The sequence below is a fragment of the Heterodontus francisci genome, chromosome 16, assembly GCF_036365525.1.
Source record: "Heterodontus francisci isolate sHetFra1 chromosome 16, sHetFra1.hap1, whole genome shotgun sequence".
NCBI classification, from domain to species: domain Eukaryota; kingdom Metazoa; phylum Chordata; class Chondrichthyes; order Heterodontiformes; family Heterodontidae; genus Heterodontus; species Heterodontus francisci.
This window is the reverse complement of record NC_090386.1, coordinates 88,581,545-88,598,618: the sequence shown is the minus strand read 5'-3', so window position 1 is coordinate 88,598,618 and position 17,074 is coordinate 88,581,545. Positions and strand designations below refer to the sequence as shown.

The 17,074-nt window shown below is 46.5% G+C and overlaps 1 protein-coding gene across 5 annotated transcripts in view; it reads left to right on the top strand.

Annotated features, from left to right (window-relative positions):
* The window catches only part of LOC137378342 (protein CBFA2T1-like), a 137,847-nt gene that overhangs the window by 110,469 nt on the left and 10,304 nt on the right, over positions 1-17,074 (top strand). For 4 of the 5 annotated variants that reach the window (XM_068048605.1, XM_068048601.1, XM_068048603.1 and 1 more), the window contains 4 exons: positions 766-854; positions 7,369-7,561; positions 11,597-11,665; positions 16,815-17,005. In XM_068048605.1, the coding sequence (XP_067904706.1) occupies positions 766-854; positions 7,369-7,561; positions 11,597-11,665; positions 16,815-17,005 (542 nt within the window). The remainder of the gene's footprint in view (positions 1-765; positions 855-7,368; positions 7,562-11,596; positions 11,666-16,814; positions 17,006-17,074) is intronic. The other variant, XM_068048602.1, reaches the window with a different exon arrangement.

The following is a 17,074-nucleotide window of genomic DNA, read 5'->3' as shown; positions in this document are numbered from 1 at the left end:
CCATTCCTGACTTGGAACTATATCGCCGTTCCTTCACTGTTGCTGGATCAAAATCCTGGAACTCCCTTCCTAACAGCACTGTGGGTGTAGCTACCCCACATGGACTTGCAGGGGTTCAAGAAGGCAGCTCACCACCACCTTCTCAAGGGCAATTAGGGATGGGCAATAAATGCTGGCATAGCCAGCAATGCCCACTTCCCATGAATGAATATATATTAAAAAAATCCCTGCCCACTGCCAACCAGCACTGACCAACCAGGTTGATGCCTAAAGAATGGTCTCCTGGATAAGATACCAGAGAGTTGCCGCATGAGTGACCAACTTCAGGAGTGGAGTTGTATGGGGAGCAAGGTGGATTGTTTTCCCCCTAGTATGAACTTGTTGCCAAGACCTGGTCAGCGAACACAGGAGAACGTGGATTTTCCTTGTAAAATTCAATGTAACAGAAAGAGCTCTGTTCTAATCCGAGCAGGATCCGAGAAAACTTTTATACTGTCACAGTGAAGTGAACAAGATGTGTGTCCACTATGAATGCAGACAGAACGTAGGCACTATGTCCTTTGTTAACTTTATTGGGGGGTTTGGTGGCCACCTTTAACCTCACAGGGCTCTCCTATTACACACTTGAAACACTGAGTATCTCTTTCCAAAGCTGCACTCAAAGTCTTCAAAATATTGACACATTCTTCATACGCAAAACTAAAGACATTTCAACATGCAACTTCCAGACAGTTAACTTTTCACCCTTTTTTTTTCCCTCTGCAGCAGGATCCCGCGGAATGTATCAGGAAGAGATGATCGACCATCGACTGACTGACCGGGAGTGGGCTGAGGAATGGAAACATTTGGATCATGTAGGTCTTGACTTCTCCTACTCCTCCTTGTCCTTCTCATAGAATCATAGGCTGGGAATTTGTGAGGCCCCCTGAGTTGGGGGCACATAGAATCGCGACGGGTGGTGGGGGCGCAGAAGGCCTGTTGCCTCCCCCTTGCCCAGTGATCTTTCTGGCGGGTGGGATAGACCGACAACAGCGTTCCCGTCCAGAGGCTAATTGAGGCCCTTACGTGGCCTATTAACAGCCAATTAAGGGCCTCGTCCGCTGCCGGTGGGATCTTACCAGCGGTGGGGGGTGGGGGGGGGGGTTTCCACCAGGTGGGGAGCGTGCCTTGTAAAATGTGGCGCCCTCTCTGCGGGCTGGTGGGGGGTGGGTCCTTCCTTTGTGGTCAATTTGTGGCCCACGGAGGACCCCCACCAGGAAAACTTTACCCCCTGGGAGCTCCCTCCCCCGGACTGCACGACCCCCACCCGCCCCCCCCTTCCCACCCACACCCCCTCACTGGGGCCTTCCAGACTGGCCCCAGTGACCCCGCCTCACCTACTTCTTGTCCAGTGGTGTTCCACTGTTGAGCCTGAGTCCAAGACCTCTACAGTACCGGCAGCGGCCACTGCTCCTAGTGTCGCTGCGATACTGCTGAGCTGTCAGCCATCTGATTGGCCGGCAGCTCTTGGAGGCGGGTTCCCCGTCCCTTTCAAGTTTTTAAAGGGATGGGGATCTTACCTTTTAAAAGTGTGATTCAAAAAGACCGGAGGAGTGCTCCGGGGGGCACTAAAAAGCAGAGACGGGATTCCCATGCCTTTTCCACCTGGAGCCAGGAACTCCGCTTCCAGCACAAAATCAAGCCCTTAAAAACTTACAGCACAGAAGGAGGCCATTCAGCCCATTGTGCATCTGCTGGCTCTTAGAAAGGGCAGTCATGTTTAGTCCCATACCCCCTGCTTTTTGTCCATAACTCAAGTTCTTCATCCTCAAATACCTGTCCAACTCCCTTTTAAAATTATTTATGGAATCAGCTTCCACCACCTTTTCAGGTAGAACATTTCAGAACCCGACAACTTAGTGAAAAAAATTCTCTTCATTCTCCCCTCTAGATATTTTGCCAGTGATTTTGAATCTGTGACCTCTGATTATTGACCCACTCACCAGAGGGAATAGTTCTTCCCTATATCTGCTCTATCAAATCCTCTCATCATCTTAAAAACATCTATGAGGTCACCTCTTAACCTTCTCTATTCCAAGGAGAACAGTCCCAACTTTTCCAAGCCCCTCCTCATAAACTGAAGTTCCTCATCCCTGGTAACATCCTGGGGGTTACCATTGACCAGAAACTGAACTGGAGTAACCGGGTGCTCCGGTTTCCTCCCACAAGCCAAAAGACTTGCAGGTTGTTAGGTTAATTGGCCATCATAAATTGTCACTAGTATAGGTAGGTGGTAGGGAAATATAGGGACAGGTGGGGATGTTTGGTTGGAATATGGGATCAGTGTAGGATTAGTATAAATGGGTGGTTGATGTTCGGCACAGACTCGGTGGGCCGAAGGGCCTGTTTCAGTGCTGTATCTCTAATCTAATCTAATCATAATCTAATCATATAAATATCATGGCCTCAAGAACAGGTCAGAGGCTGGGAATCCTGTAGCGAGTAACTCACCTCCTGACTCCCGAACGCCTGCCCACTATCTACAAGGCACAAGTCAGGAGTGTGATGGAACACTCTCCACTTGCCTGGATGGGTGCAGCTCCAACAACACTCAAGAAGCTCGACACCATCCAGGACAAAGCGGCTCACTTGATTTGCACCCCATCCACAAACATTCAATCTCTCCACCACCGACGCACAGTGGCAGCAGTGTGTACCATCTACAAGATGCACTGCAGCAACACACCAAGGCTCTTTCGACAGCACCTTCCAAACCTGCAACCTCTACCACCTAGAAGGACAAGGGCAGCAGATGCATGGAAACACTACCACCTGCAGGCTCCCCTCCAAGTCACACACCATCCTGACTTGGAACTATATTGCTGTTCCTTCACTGTCACTGGGTCAAAATCCTGGAACTCCCTTCCTATCAGCACTGTGGGTGTATCTACCCTGCAGCCGTTCAAGAAGGTGGCTCATCACCTTCTCGAGGGCAATTGGGGATGGGCAATAAAATGCTGTACTAGCCATTGATGCCCACATCCCATGAATGAATAAAAAAAACCTGGGAAACCTCCTCTGCATCCTTGCTAAGGCTTTTATGTCTTTCCTGAAATGTAGTGCCCGGAATTATCCACAGTACTCCAGCTGAGGCCAGCCAGTGATTTATGAAGCCATAGCATGATCTCTTTGCTTTTATATTCTATTCCTCTATTTACAAACCTAAGTCACCCATATGCTTTTTTAATCACCTTATCAACTTGTCCTTTAAGGATTTGTGTATATGGACACCATGGTCCTTGCTTATCTACACTTCTTGGCTCTTTGTATTTCTCTTCCTCCTCATTCCCCTTCAAATCATAAAGTTATAAGAGACATTTTTGGCACAGAAGGAGGCCATTTGGCCCATTGAGTCCATGCCGGCTCTCCACGGCGGTATGCTGTCAGTCCCACTCCCTGGCTCGAACCCCGTAGCCCTGCAAGTCTATTTCTCTCAGGTGGCCATCCAACTTCCTCTTGAAGCCATTGTTTCCGGTTCCACCACCTTTGTAGGCAGCGAGTTCCAGGTCATTACCACCCGCTGCTAAAAAAAAAATTGCTTCTTCTTATTTCCCCTACATCTTTTGCCCAAAACTTTCAAACTGTATTGTCTAATCCTTGTACCATTTATTAATGGGAACCGTTTTCCTTGTCTAACTTATCTAAGCTGGTCATAATCTCATACACATCTATTAAATCTCCCCTCAATCTCCTTTGCTCCAAGGACAACAACCTAACAGCTTTTCCAACCTAACCTTGTAACTAAAATTCTCCATCCCTGGAACCCTTCTGGTAAACATTCTCTGCACCCTCTTCGGGACCCTTCCTGAAGTGTGGTGACCAGAACTGGATGCAATACTCCAGTTGGAGCCTAACCAGAGATTTATAAAGGTTCAGCATAACTTCCCTGCTTTTGTACTCAATGCCTCTATTTATGAAGCCCAAGATCCCACATGCTTTGCTAACTACTCTCTCGATATGTCCTGCCACCTTCAAAGATCGAGGCACATGCACCCCCCCTGGTTCTCTCTGTTCCTGCACACTCGTTAGAACGGTGCCATTAAGTATATACTGCCTCTCCCTATCCCTTCTGCCAAAATGCATCACCTCACACTTGTCAGTATTAAATTCCACCTGCCGCCTGTCTGTCCATTCTGCTAGCCTATCTATGTCCTGTTGCAGGCGGTTCATAGCACCTTCACTGTTTGCTGCACCTCCAAGTTTGGTGTCATCAGCAAATTTTGAGATTCTACTGTGTAGTCCAATCCTTCTCATCCACATCTTCTTGTTTTGATATGTTGACCAGTTTAGAAATGGGTGATTTTAGCCAAGAAAAATTCCTCTTTATGCCTTCCTGTCCAGATTTGCAGGTCTCTGTCACAGTGACTGGTATCTTTCAGGTCGGGGGAGTAGCTGGAGTTACAATAGGAAATCAAACAAACCCCCCTCCACAGAATTTCAGTGGCTGTGAGTTTGGATACAAGCAATGGTACCTACGACAGTGCAGCGCTCCCTCAGTATTGCACTGAGATCGTCACCTTAGATTTTTGCATTTAAGTCTCTGTAGTAGGACTTGAACCCATGATTTTCTGACTCAGTAGTAAGTGTGCTAGCAACAGCACCACAGCTGATAGGTTAGAGTGTTCCCATTGAGTTCAATGGTCTTGGCATGAAAGAGAGAGAAAAGAATAAATCAGCCAAGATTTTCCACTCTTGATCGCTGTCTAAGGGCCCTAGGGATACTGGTGAAAGACCGGATCGGCTGAGTTGCGATATTCCCTGTCCACTGCTCACAAACCATCAGCCAGCGATCGCTGGGTTCAAGAGTATTCTAGATCATCTTTGCTGGTTTACTCATTTTTTTTTTTAACTATGCTTTTTTTAAAATTCAGCATTTGTTGCAACAGTGAACGTAAATAGAACTCAGTTTTCATAGAGGGCTTTCCCTGAAACTGTGAATCCTGGGATAGCCCTGTCTCCATGGCCTTTACTTGCTTGCCTCACTGTCCTGTCTGCCAAAATGCACAGTGCCGACTCTTGCAAGATCACAATCCTGAGGCATGAAGCTAGCAGTTTGGGATTGCACATGCTGGTCTCCCACCATTTTGTGGATCTGTTTGTGACCACAAGCTGCCCCAGTGCATTTGGAGACTGTAAACGTCCTGTCTTCCTATTCCTGTTGGCTGGCATCTTGAGACTTGTCCTCAGAACTTCTGATACAAAAGCAAAATACTGCGGATGCTACTAATCTGAAAGATAAACAGAAAATGCTGGAAATACTCAACAGACTAGGCAGGAGAGAGAACCAGAGTTAATGGGCAGGATTTTCCTTGGGGCTTCAGAACTCCAACATATGATCAAAGGGGGGTCTGGGGCCCACACTTCCCAGCTGCGAGCGGAACAGCAATATTCCCAGAGGTAGCCTTCTAATTGACCACCCCTCAGCTTACCGACTTCAAGATGACGAGCAGGATCCTGATACTGTTTGCCTAATCGGGGGCAGGCAGCTGTAGAGACTTGACAGTCCCACTGGAAGAGATGGGGGCTGCTGTACAGAGGTGCAAGGGCTCCTCCATTTCCGGTCGCTGGCCACAAATGAGGAATATAAGAAGGGCCAAAAGGATTAGGGCCATCGGACAGGAAAGGAGATGCCCCCACAGTAATGGACAGTGCTGTGATTGCAGCCATTTCTGAGCGCGGCACCATCCCCATTGAACAAAGAACAGTACAACACAGGAACAGGCCATTCGGCCCTCCAAGCCTGCACTGATCTTGATGCCTGCCTAAATTAAAACCTTCTGCACTGCCGGGGACCGTATCCCTCTATTCCCATCCTATTCATGTATTTGTCAAGATGCCTCTTAAACGTCGCTATCGTACCTGCTTCCACCATCTCCCCCGGCAGCAAGTTCTAGGCACTCACCACTTGCCTCGCACATCCCCTCTAAACTTTGCCCCTCTCACCTTAAACCTATGTCCCCTAGTAACTGACTCTTCCACCCTAAGAAAAAGCTTCTGACTATCCACTCTGTCCATGCCGCTCATAACTTTGTAAACCTCTTATCCTGTCGCCCCTCCACCTCCGTCGTTCCAGTGAAAACAATCCGAGTTTATCCAACCTCTCCTCATAGCTAATGCCCTCAAGACCAGGCAACATCCTGGTAAACCTCTTCTGTACCCTCTACAAAGCCTCCAGGTCCTTCAGGTAGTGTGGCGACCAGAATTGCACGCAATATTCTAAGTGTGGCCTAACTAAAGTTCTGTACAGCTGCAGCATGACTTGCTAATTTTTATACTCTGTGCCCCGACCGATGAAGGCAAGCATGCCGTATGCCTTCTTGACTACCTTATCCACCTGCGTTGCCACTTTCAGTGACCTGTAGACCTGTACGCCCAGATCTCTCTGCCTGTCAATACTCCTAAGGGTTCTGCCATTTACTGTATACTTCCCACCTGCATTAGATCTTCCAAAATGCATTACCTCATATTTGTCTGGATTAAACTCCATCTGCCATTTCTCCGCCCAGTACTCCAACCGATCTATATCCTGCTGTATCCTCTGACAATCCTCATCACTGTCCACAACTCCACCAACCTTTGTGTCGTTCGCAAACTTACTAATCAGACCAGCTACATTTTCCTCCAAATCATTTACATATACTACAAAGAGCAAAGGTCCCAGCACTGATCTCTGCGGAACACCACTAGTCACATCCCTCCATTCAGAAAAGCACCCTTCCACTGCTACCCTCTGTCTTCTATGACCGAGCCAGTTCTGTATCCATCTTGCCAGCTCACCTCTGATCCCGTGTGACTTCACCTTTTGTACCAGTCTGCCATGAGGGATCTTGTCAAAGGCTTTACTGAAGTCCATATAGATAACATCCACTGCCCTTCCTTCATCAATCATCTTTGTCACTTCCTCAAAAAACTCAATCAAATTAGTGAGACATTGAATGGAGCATCCGGCTCTGATGGTTACCTGGGCTACCACATGCGGCGGGAGGCTGCTCCACTGCCAGCAAAATGCCAGCAAGCCCTCTAAATCACCCCTAATTGGGGACTTAACGATGTAAGTTGGCTGCACCTGCCCGGCCTCCAACTCGACCATCACAGGGCCAGGAAAATTCAACCCAATGTTTCAGGTCTGGCGAAAGGCATCAGGCCTGAAACGTTAACTCTGTTTCCTCTGTCCACCCATGCTGCCTGGCCTTTTGTCTTCTGATAGCAGGTTCGGGGAAAGTTGGTGTGAGCTGGAGTTTACGGAATCCCACTGGGATCTTGTTCGAAATAGAGAAAAACAGGTGCAGCTAGGTCGTGTAGAAGTGAAAACGTTTGCTTTACTTCCAGCTCCTGAACTGCATCATGGACATGGTGGAGAAGACTCGCCGCTCACTGGCCGTCCTTTGCCGTTGCCAAGAAGCTGACCGGGAAGAACTGAACTACTGGATGAGGCGTTACAACGACACCGAGGATGTGCGAAAGGGAGGCAGCGCTCATCTCCGACAACTGAGCCCTGGGAGCACGGACACTATCCAATCTGGTGAGTGGGGCAGAGGATTTGCTGCATTGGCTCTCAGTGGCTATTTTAACGGAGAAGTACATTTAATTAAATTGCTGCATAATTCCCAGTGTTAGAGAGAAAAAGAGAGAGCTACCTGAAAATAAAAGGGGGTATTTTTTACTGTGTGAGATTACGTAAAATGCATAATAGTGGATCAGTGGAAATAAAAATCACGAAAGATGTAAAGTAGGTGATTAGATTAAAGCAGGAAATTTGATTTGCAGCTGACAGTTCAATGTAGAGCAGGATGTCAAATCCCAATCAACCATTTTAGACCATTGGGAAAAGTTAAACTGTCCCCAGGGTGCACAAAGTGGGCCATAGATGGATAGTGTGGCATTCTGTTTCTGCAACTGCACATACCCCAAGACCAGGACTTCAGGGCGTTCTGTTTACCTGTCTTACCCATTTTCTCAAAAATGTCTTTGTAAATATTTTCACTTTCATCAAGCTGAGGGATCTCAATGCGGGAAAATGGAACGCTCTTTCAGTTGGAGCTGCCATTGTTATCAGTCATTCCCTCCCCTGTTGCGGTGAAGGTACAGAATAAAGCTGCCCTTGCTCTGACACCATCTAATTTTTTTCCAGTGCCCTTGCCAGCTACCCTATAGTCTCCCAAGACCGATTGTTGCACTGATATTGCCAGCCCAGCTGTAATCAGCTAACTCGGTGTTAAGTTGGGACTTTTGTTGTCTGCATGACTCAGTTACTCACTGCCTTTATCACCTGAGTCATTGGGAATAGCTCAGGTCTTGTTACAGTTCAGGGCTCTTCCAACATCTTGTTCCTCATGTAAACAGTTTGACAATATTTTCAGCAGACATCTCACCTGAACTAAAGAAAGAAAGACAGATTTGCATTCATATAGCGACTTTCACGACCTCAGAATGTCCCAACGTAGTTTAGAGCCAATTATTTTTGAAGTGTAGTCAGTGTTGTAATGTAGGAAACCAATTTGCACACACAAAGCTTCCACAAACAGCAATGTGATAACGACCAGATCATTTGGGGTTCTTTTCATGATCTGGGTTGAGATACGACTGCTGAGCAGAACACTGTAAAGAGCTCCCCGGCTCTTCTTCAAAATAGTGCCACGGGATCTTATACGTCCATCTGAGAGGGCAAATGGGGGCTTGGTTTAACATCTCATCCAAAAGATGGCACCTCCGACAGTGCAGCACTCCCTCAGTACCAGACAAGGAGTGTCAGCCTAGATCTTGTGCTCAAGTTTCTGGTGTGGGGCCTGAACCCACAAACCTTTGACCCAGTGATCTAGACGAGAACAGATCAACCTCTGACTGAGACCTGGGTCTTAAACTCTGCAGTCTAACCATGTCCCCTGTCCTGGCTGACCTACATTGGCCACTGAGCACTCAACACCTCAAATTTCAAATTCTCACTTGTGTTTAAAATCTCTCCTTATCTTTGTAATCTGGTACAACCCTACAACCCCTCGCAGTACCCTGCGTTCTGCTGATTTCCACCTCTCTTTCCCCCATCCTTTACCCCACCATTGGTGGCTGTACTTTCAGTCCCACACTCTGGAATTCCCTCCCTAACTCTCTGCAACTCCCTCTCCTCCTTTAAGGCCCTCCTTAAAACCTGCCTCTTTGAGCAACCCCTCGTCGCCCATCTAATAATATATCCTTTGGCCAGGTGTCCATTTTTCGTTCCACCACTGCAAAGTGCCTTGGGGTGTTGTCTGTTCTTTTGAAGTCTTTCCTTGCCTCACTGAAGGGATCTTTTATATCATCTAATAGTCTTCTGCGATGCAGTTTTCAGGTCATTGAACCCATTAATGCCACTATGATTGGAGTCTCCCCGATTTCTGTTTTTGGTTTTCCCAATGCTACTGAAATATTTGTTTATCTTTCAGTTTTCAGATGAAGGACCACACTCAAAGTTAACCTGTTCATTTTATAATGGCAGCTTGCATTTGTTTGGTGCTTATAACATACAGAACATCTTCAGGCACTTCCCAGAGAAAGAAGAACAGGGGGAATGGATACTGAGAAATTGGGGAGAGGTTCAGAGAGGTGACTGTAAACTGAGTCAAAAAAGCCAAGATTTTCAAAGGAGGACTGAGAAGTTGGAAGGGTGTCCAGAGAATAAGACCAAAACAACTGAAGTCTCACCCAGCAGTGCTCACTGCTAAGAGAGGGGAGGAATCACGGGAGGCCATAGTCGAAAGATTGGTGCGAGAAGGCACGTGAGGGGCTGGAGGAGGTTGCAAACGAGAAAGGCCATGGAAGGATTTGAAGATGAGGATAAGGATTTGCATGGTGTTGGGTCTGGGGGTTGGGTGGTTTGCAGTGTAGGTCAGTGGAGACGAGCGTGATGAGTAATTGGGACTTAGCGCAGGCCTGAATATGCGTAGCTGTTTAGTGGGTTTGAAGACCAGTGAGGAGAATGGTGGAATAATTGCGGGTTTGAAGGTGACAAGTATATAGGTAAGGGTTTCAGTGGCAGCGCGGATGAGTTGAGGCTTATAGACATCTTGTGGAGGTGGAGGTAAGAAGTCTTGGATGGAAAGGACACTCGGACAGTAACTGATCAACATTTTCTAGTGAGGTGATTTTTTTGTTATTGCTCTCGATAACAAAGATTGGAGTAGAATGCAAATTGCACTGCGAGATCTCAGCCTGGCACTATCGCTTTTCTTAAATACTGATGCTCTGAATCAGTATTTAACTGACTGATCATGCTGGGGTTTTCCAGGTTTAGTGAGAGGGCACCTGTACTGTACGGGGCCCCACCCCCATGGCACTGCAGGGACATTCCCAGTCCTGCCTGCCTCCTGCAGCTGGAAAATCTGGCACCTCTCACCTTTAGGGGTTGCCATATCCTAATGTTGCCAGTCTTCCAGGATTGCCCTGGAGTCTCCAGGAATTAAAGACTAATCTTCAGGACCCTGCTGTGAGCAACACCAATGACAAAAATCCAATGGAGGCATTTTTATGAAACACTTTGTTTACTGATTATAAAAAAATATTAGAGATGGAGAAAAAAGGCTGTTTGGTAATTTTTTTTGACTATCAGTCAATCGGGTAATGAAGGGTCTGTTTGCTTTCCAATTGGCCGAGGGAAGGCCGAGTGCCATGAGGATAGAAGTGTTGGGCAACCAGTGGCGGGAGTGTGGGGGTGGGGCAGTTGGAGGCAGGAAGTCATGCAATACCTCCAGGAATATGTCCACACAGGCTTGGCAAAGCTTTCCCACCAAAACAATTCTGTGCCCCTGTGTGAGGGGATCTATCCACGTTTTCTTTTTTTGTAATAAGATGTTTCACAATCTTCGGACAGGGGGTCTGCTCCCTAGGTCTGGATCACTCCTACCCAGTGGGGCCCACTTCGAATCCATCTGGAGCTCCCTCTTGATGTAGTAGCCTTCAGGCCTACAGCAGGCCTTAGCCAACAGGGCAACCAGGAGCTCACAGTGAAAGAAGTCTTCTCTTCTGGCAATGTGCCCAGGGCAGCTGCCCTCAATTTCATTGGCCTTATTGAGGCAAAAAGGCCGAAAATCTTGGAAACAGCAGGATCCTGACTCAAGCGCCTCCCGCTGACATTCCAATAGGAGTGAAGTGCAATTCCTAAGGAAATAAGAACAGAGTAGGCCATTCAGTCCCTTTGATCCTATTCCGCCATTCAATTAGCTCATGGCTGGGGATCAGCATCTTAACTCCATCTTCCACCTTGATTGTTAACCTGTAATACCCTTGGGGTACACAGGGCAATCTTATCACTGCATATTTACCAAGAACACAAAGACATCCAGTCGCACCACATCAATTCTGCACCGACCCTTTCTCCACTTGGATTCTAAGATTGAGTTCTGAATAGATGGCTATGGGAGTCTAAAGGGCAGGATGGTGTATTTGGAGCATTTCTTCACTGAGGCCAGCTGACAGGAAAGGGACTGGTTTAGTGGAGGATTCCTTTTACCGAGTCCCCAGATGTTGTGAGAGGTCGAGTCTCTGCAGGAAAACAGGATGACAAATTTCAATTGTGTCTCTGCAGAGCTTCATCGGGAGATCAGTCACAGGCCATCAGCTGGGTACATCCCAGATGAAATCTGGAAAAAGGCAGGTAAGCCACACTAAATCTAATTTAATGCAGCTTGTGGTTTACGCTGAAGCATCCAATCCACACGGGGGGGAGGAAAGGGATAAACTGAGGCAATGATTATCTGAAGAAAGATTTTATAGGAAAATATTATAAAATTGCACTAATGGAATTTCTTAACGCCACATTGTTTGGTCTTAATTTGTCACCCTGTAAGATCATGGAATTATAGAATGATATCGATGAACTATTCACTCCCGTTTTTTGCTTTAGTTTCCTTTACCTTTCTATGCTGCCCGCTGAAATGTCCTTCTTTACAAAATATGGGACTATGCCTGTTTCTCTTCTGTAATTAGAGACCTGCCAATGGAGAAGATCCCATTGCACGATAGAACCTCCTGGCCTACCAGCACTGTTAGGAACGTCTTTACCATATGGATGGCTATGTTTCAAGAACAAGGCCCACCATCACCTTCTCGAGCAACGAGGGCTGGGTAGTAAATGCTGGCCTTGCCAGGGATGTATACTTCCCAAGAATAAATAATTTAAAAAAAATGAAACTACAGGAGTGATGCAGGGCGTGTTCCCAATGTCCTGGCCAACATTCACCATTAATCAGCACCACTAAAAGCAGATTGTCTGCTGATTCCCTGATTCGCTGAGCATAACTTATCTGCCATCTTTGCCTGCAAAACAACAGCGACTTCAATCAAAAGAAATGTATTGGTTGTTTAGTTTAGTTTAGTTTAGAGATACAGCACTGAAACAGGCCCTTCGGCCCACCGAGTCTGTGCCGACCATCAACCACCCATTTATACTAATCCTTCACTAATTCCATATTCCTACCACATCCCCACCTGTCCCTATATTTCCCTACCACCTACCTATACTAGGGGCAATTTATAATGGCCAATTTACCTACCAACCTGCAAGTCTTTTGGCTGTGGGAGGAAACCGGAGCACCCGGAGGAAACCCACGCAGACACAGGGAGAACTTGGTTGTAAAGTGCCTCAAACTAAACAAAAGCAAACAAAGTACTGGGGTTCATTTCTAAAGAGATAGAAATATAAAGAAATTCTGTTAAACTTGTATAAAAATGTTGATTCGACCATAGCTGGAGTAATTAGCGCAGTTCTGATCTCGATATTATAAAAAGGATATAGAGGCACCGGAGAAAATTCAAAATTTACAAAGATGATACCAGAACTGAGAGGTTTTACCTTTCAGGAAAGTTTGGGACAGGCTGGGACTGTTTTCTCTAAAAACGAGAAGGCTGAGGGGTGACCTATAGAAGTCTTTAAGGTTGTGATTGGGGTTTGATAGGGTTCGATGTAGAGAAGATGTTTTCACTTGCAGGGGAGATCAGGATTAGCAGCCATAAATATAACGTAATCATGATTAAATTCAGTAGGGAATTCAGGAGAAATTTAAACCCAGAGAGTAGTTATAATGTGGAGCTCACTACAACAGGAAGGAGTTGAGGTGAGTAGAATAGATGCATTTGAGGGAAAGCTAGATAAACACCTGAGGGAGAAGGAAATTGAAGGTAAACCCGATAGGGTTAGATGAGGAGGGTAGGAGGAGGTATGGACCAGTTAGGCCAAATAGTGTGTTTCTGTGCTGTATATATGGACTGGCCGTCCATGTCTCCGCTTTAAAGATATCTGCAAACGTGACATGAAGTCCTGTGACATTGACCACAAGTCATGGGAGTCAGTTGCCAGTGATCGCCAGAGCTGGCAGGCAGTCATAAAGGCGGGGCTAAAGAGTGGCGAGTCGAAGAGACTTCGCAGTTGGCAGGAAAAAAGACAGAAGCGCAAGGGGAGAGCCAACTGTGTAACAGCCCCGACAACCAATTTTATCTGCAGCGCCTGTGGAAGAGTCTGTCCCTCTAGAATTGGCCTTTATAGCCACTCCAGGCGCTGCTCCACAAACCACTGACCACCTCCAGGCGCTTACCCATTGTCTCCCGAGACATGGAGGCCAAAGAAGAAGAGAAGATATTCTAAGCAATTTCTGTAATGTGCCCTTCTATTTGCAGAATGTAGAATTTCTGTGTGAAAAAGGATTTGGGATTCCCTTATTTATTAACATGCAGGGTACAATTGCATAGTTGTCACTTGATTCATTGGAGGTGACATTAGCTTTGGGAGTTTGTGTGAAATGAGTGACAGTGGATGGGCAGCCTGTGATATAGCCCTCCCACTGGGAGGAGAGGGCTGTAAGGTAAAGGAGGCTACTTGGCATCTGGAAGAGAGGGTTGGAAACTGAATAAAGGAAGGGAGTATAAAGCAGCAGGAAGAAAAAACCTATGAAGTTAATGTAAGTTTGCAGTTCGATATTTCCTTTGGCGGTTGGGTAACTCGACAGCTGGTAGCATGGGTAGCAGGATTTGGCATTTTTTGTACGGCAAAGCATTCCATTTTGCGGGGGAGGCGAGAGGTGAGGAGAAAAAGAGCAGAGGATAGGGGAAAGAAAACTGTCGTGCTGTATGTTACCCGCAGAAAATACACCATCTGCCAGCTGAGAGCGGAATTAACGCTGAAGTGTGATTCTACCCTGGCACCTTCTGGGCAATTCAGTTTTATGTGTGTGTGGCAGTGCCATCTGCAAGTGGCAACTGAATAACAATGGCGTCGGGCACCTGCCATTTATTTATTTCTCGTCAGTTTCTTACATATTGCAAGATTTAAACAGAATTGAAGTATAAATTACAGTGAGTAACTCTGTACTGTGCATGTACTCTGCCAGTGCTCCATCAGTTGTGTCCATTAGAGGGACATTCTGGGTTTACAGTCCAATATTCATTTAGCCTAAGATTAGCCTTTCAGCCCATTTAATTCCATCCTTTTAGAATACCAACACAACTATCTCCCTCCAACAGCATGGGATGGCCTTCCACCCAGCAGCAAACAGCACCTCTTTGACCAAGCTTTTGGTTTCCCCACCCACAGTGGCGCAGTGGTTAGCACCGCAGCCTCACAGCTCCAGTGACCCAGGTTCATAAGGTTTATAAGAGATAGGATTTATAATCATCTTGAAAAGAATAAGTTCATTAGAGATAGTCAGCACGGTTTTGTGAAGGGTAGGTTGTGCCTCACAAACCTTATTGAGTTTTTTGACAAGGTGACCAAACAGGTGGATGAGGGTAAAGCCGTGGATGTGGTCTATATGGATTTCAGTAAGGCGTTTGATAAAGTTCCCCACGGTAGGCTATTGCAGAAAATACAGAAGTATGGGATTGAAGGTGAATTAGTGCTTTGGATCAGAAATTGGCTGGCTGAAAGAAGACAGAGGGTGGTGGTTGATGGTAAATGTTCATCCTGGAGTATAGTTTCTAGTGGTGTACCGCAAGGATCTGTTTTGGGGCCACTGCTGTTTGTCATTTTTATAAATGACCTGGATGAGGGTGTAGAAAGGTGGGTTAGTAAATTTGCGGATGACACGAAGGTCGGTGGAGTTGTGGATAGTGCCGAAGGATGTTGTAGGTTACAGAGAGACATAGATAGGCTGCAGAGCTGGGCTGAGAGATGGCAAATGGAGTTTAATGCGGAAAAGTGTGAGGTGATCCACTTCGGAAGGAGTAACAGGATTGCAGAATACTGGGCTAATGGGAAGATTCTTGGTAGTGTAGATGAGCAGAGAGATCTTGGTGTCCAGGTACATAAATCCCTGAAAGTTGCCACCCAGGTTAATAGAGCTGTTAAGAAGGCATATGGTGTGTTAGCTTTTATTAGTAGGGGGATCGAGTTTAGGAGCCACGAGGTCATGCTGCAGCTGTACAGAACTCTGGTGCGGCCGCACCTGGAGTATTGCGTGCAGTTCTGGTCACCGCATTATAGGAAGGATGTGGAAGCTTTGGAAAAGGTGCAGAGGAGATTTACTAGGATGTTGCCTGATATGGAGGGAAGGTCTTACGAGGAAAGGCTGAGGGACTTGAGGTTGTTTTCGTTAGAGAGAAGGAGGAGAAGAGGTGACTTAATAGAGACATATAAGATAATCAGAGGGTTGGACAGGGTGGATAGTGAGAGCCTTTTTCCTCGGATGGTGATGGCAAACACGAGGGGACATAGCTTTAAGTTGAGGGGTGATAGATATAGGACAGATGTCAGAGGTAGTTTCTTTACACAGAGAGTAGTAGGGGCGTGGAACGCCCTGCCTGCAACAGTAGTAGACTCACCAACTTTAAGGGCATTTAAGTGGTCATTGGATAGACATATGGATGAAAATGGAATAGTGTAGGTCAGATGGTTTCACAGGTCGGCGCAACATCGAGGGCTGAAGGGCCTGTACTGCGCTGTAATGTTCTATGTTCTATGTTCAGTTCTGGCTACTGCCTGTGCGGAGTTTGCAAGTTCTCCCTGTGACCGCGTGGGTTTTCGCCGGGTGCTCCGGTTTCCTCCCGCAGCCAAAGACTTGCAGGTTGATAAGTAAATTGGCCATTGTAAATTGCCCCTAGTGTAGGTAGGTGGTAGGAGAATGGTGGGGATGTGGTTGGGAATATGGGATTAATGTAGGATTAGTATAAATGGGTGGTTGTTGGTCGGCACAGACTCGGTGGGCCGAAGGGCCTGTTTCAGTGCTGTATCTCTAAATAAATAAAAAAATAAACTTGCTATCATAGAACAGCACAAAAGGAAGCATTCAGCCCATCACGTCTGCACTGGCTGTTTCAAAGAAAAGTCCAGTTTTTGCCAGTCACCTTGCGATGCTTTTGTTCAGGTTAAAGGCGCTGTATAAATGCAATTTGTTATCAAGTGGAAAATCATTTGGTGAACCTGTTCTGATTGCACCGATGTCATAGAAATCCACCTATTAGCAAAGCCTCAAGCAATGTTTTGAAGGCGCGAGGAAGCTCGCAATGCACAACAGTAATAAATGTATATTTATCCAATTTCCTTTTGAAAGGTACTATTAAATCTGCCTCCACCGCTCTTTCAGGCAGCACATTCCAGACTGTAAAAACTCACTGCATTTTTTAAAAAACGTATCTCTCCTTCTGGATTTTCTTTATGCCAATTACCTTACACTTGTGTCCTCTGGCCGCTGATTCTCCTGCCAGTGGAACCATTTCTTCCCAACTACTCTTATCAAAATCCCTCATGGTTGTGAGTGTCCACATTCCCAACTTGCCATCTCTTAGCAGTATTTCTGTTTCTTCCTGGTAAACAGAGGAGGCAGTGAATGAGGTCAAGCGCCAGGCTGTGTCGCAGTTGCAGAAGGCGGTGACTGAAGCTGAGCAGAAAGCCTACGAGATGATAACGGCAGAGAGAGCCAAGATGGAGCAGAAGATAGCGGACGCCAAGCGACAAGCAGCCGAAGATGCTTTCACTGTCATCAATGAGCAGGAAGACACCAGTGAGGTAGGCTGTCCTTTTGGACCACTCGCGCTTTAGCACACTGATGCATTAATAGCCTCTCCTTTCAACAAA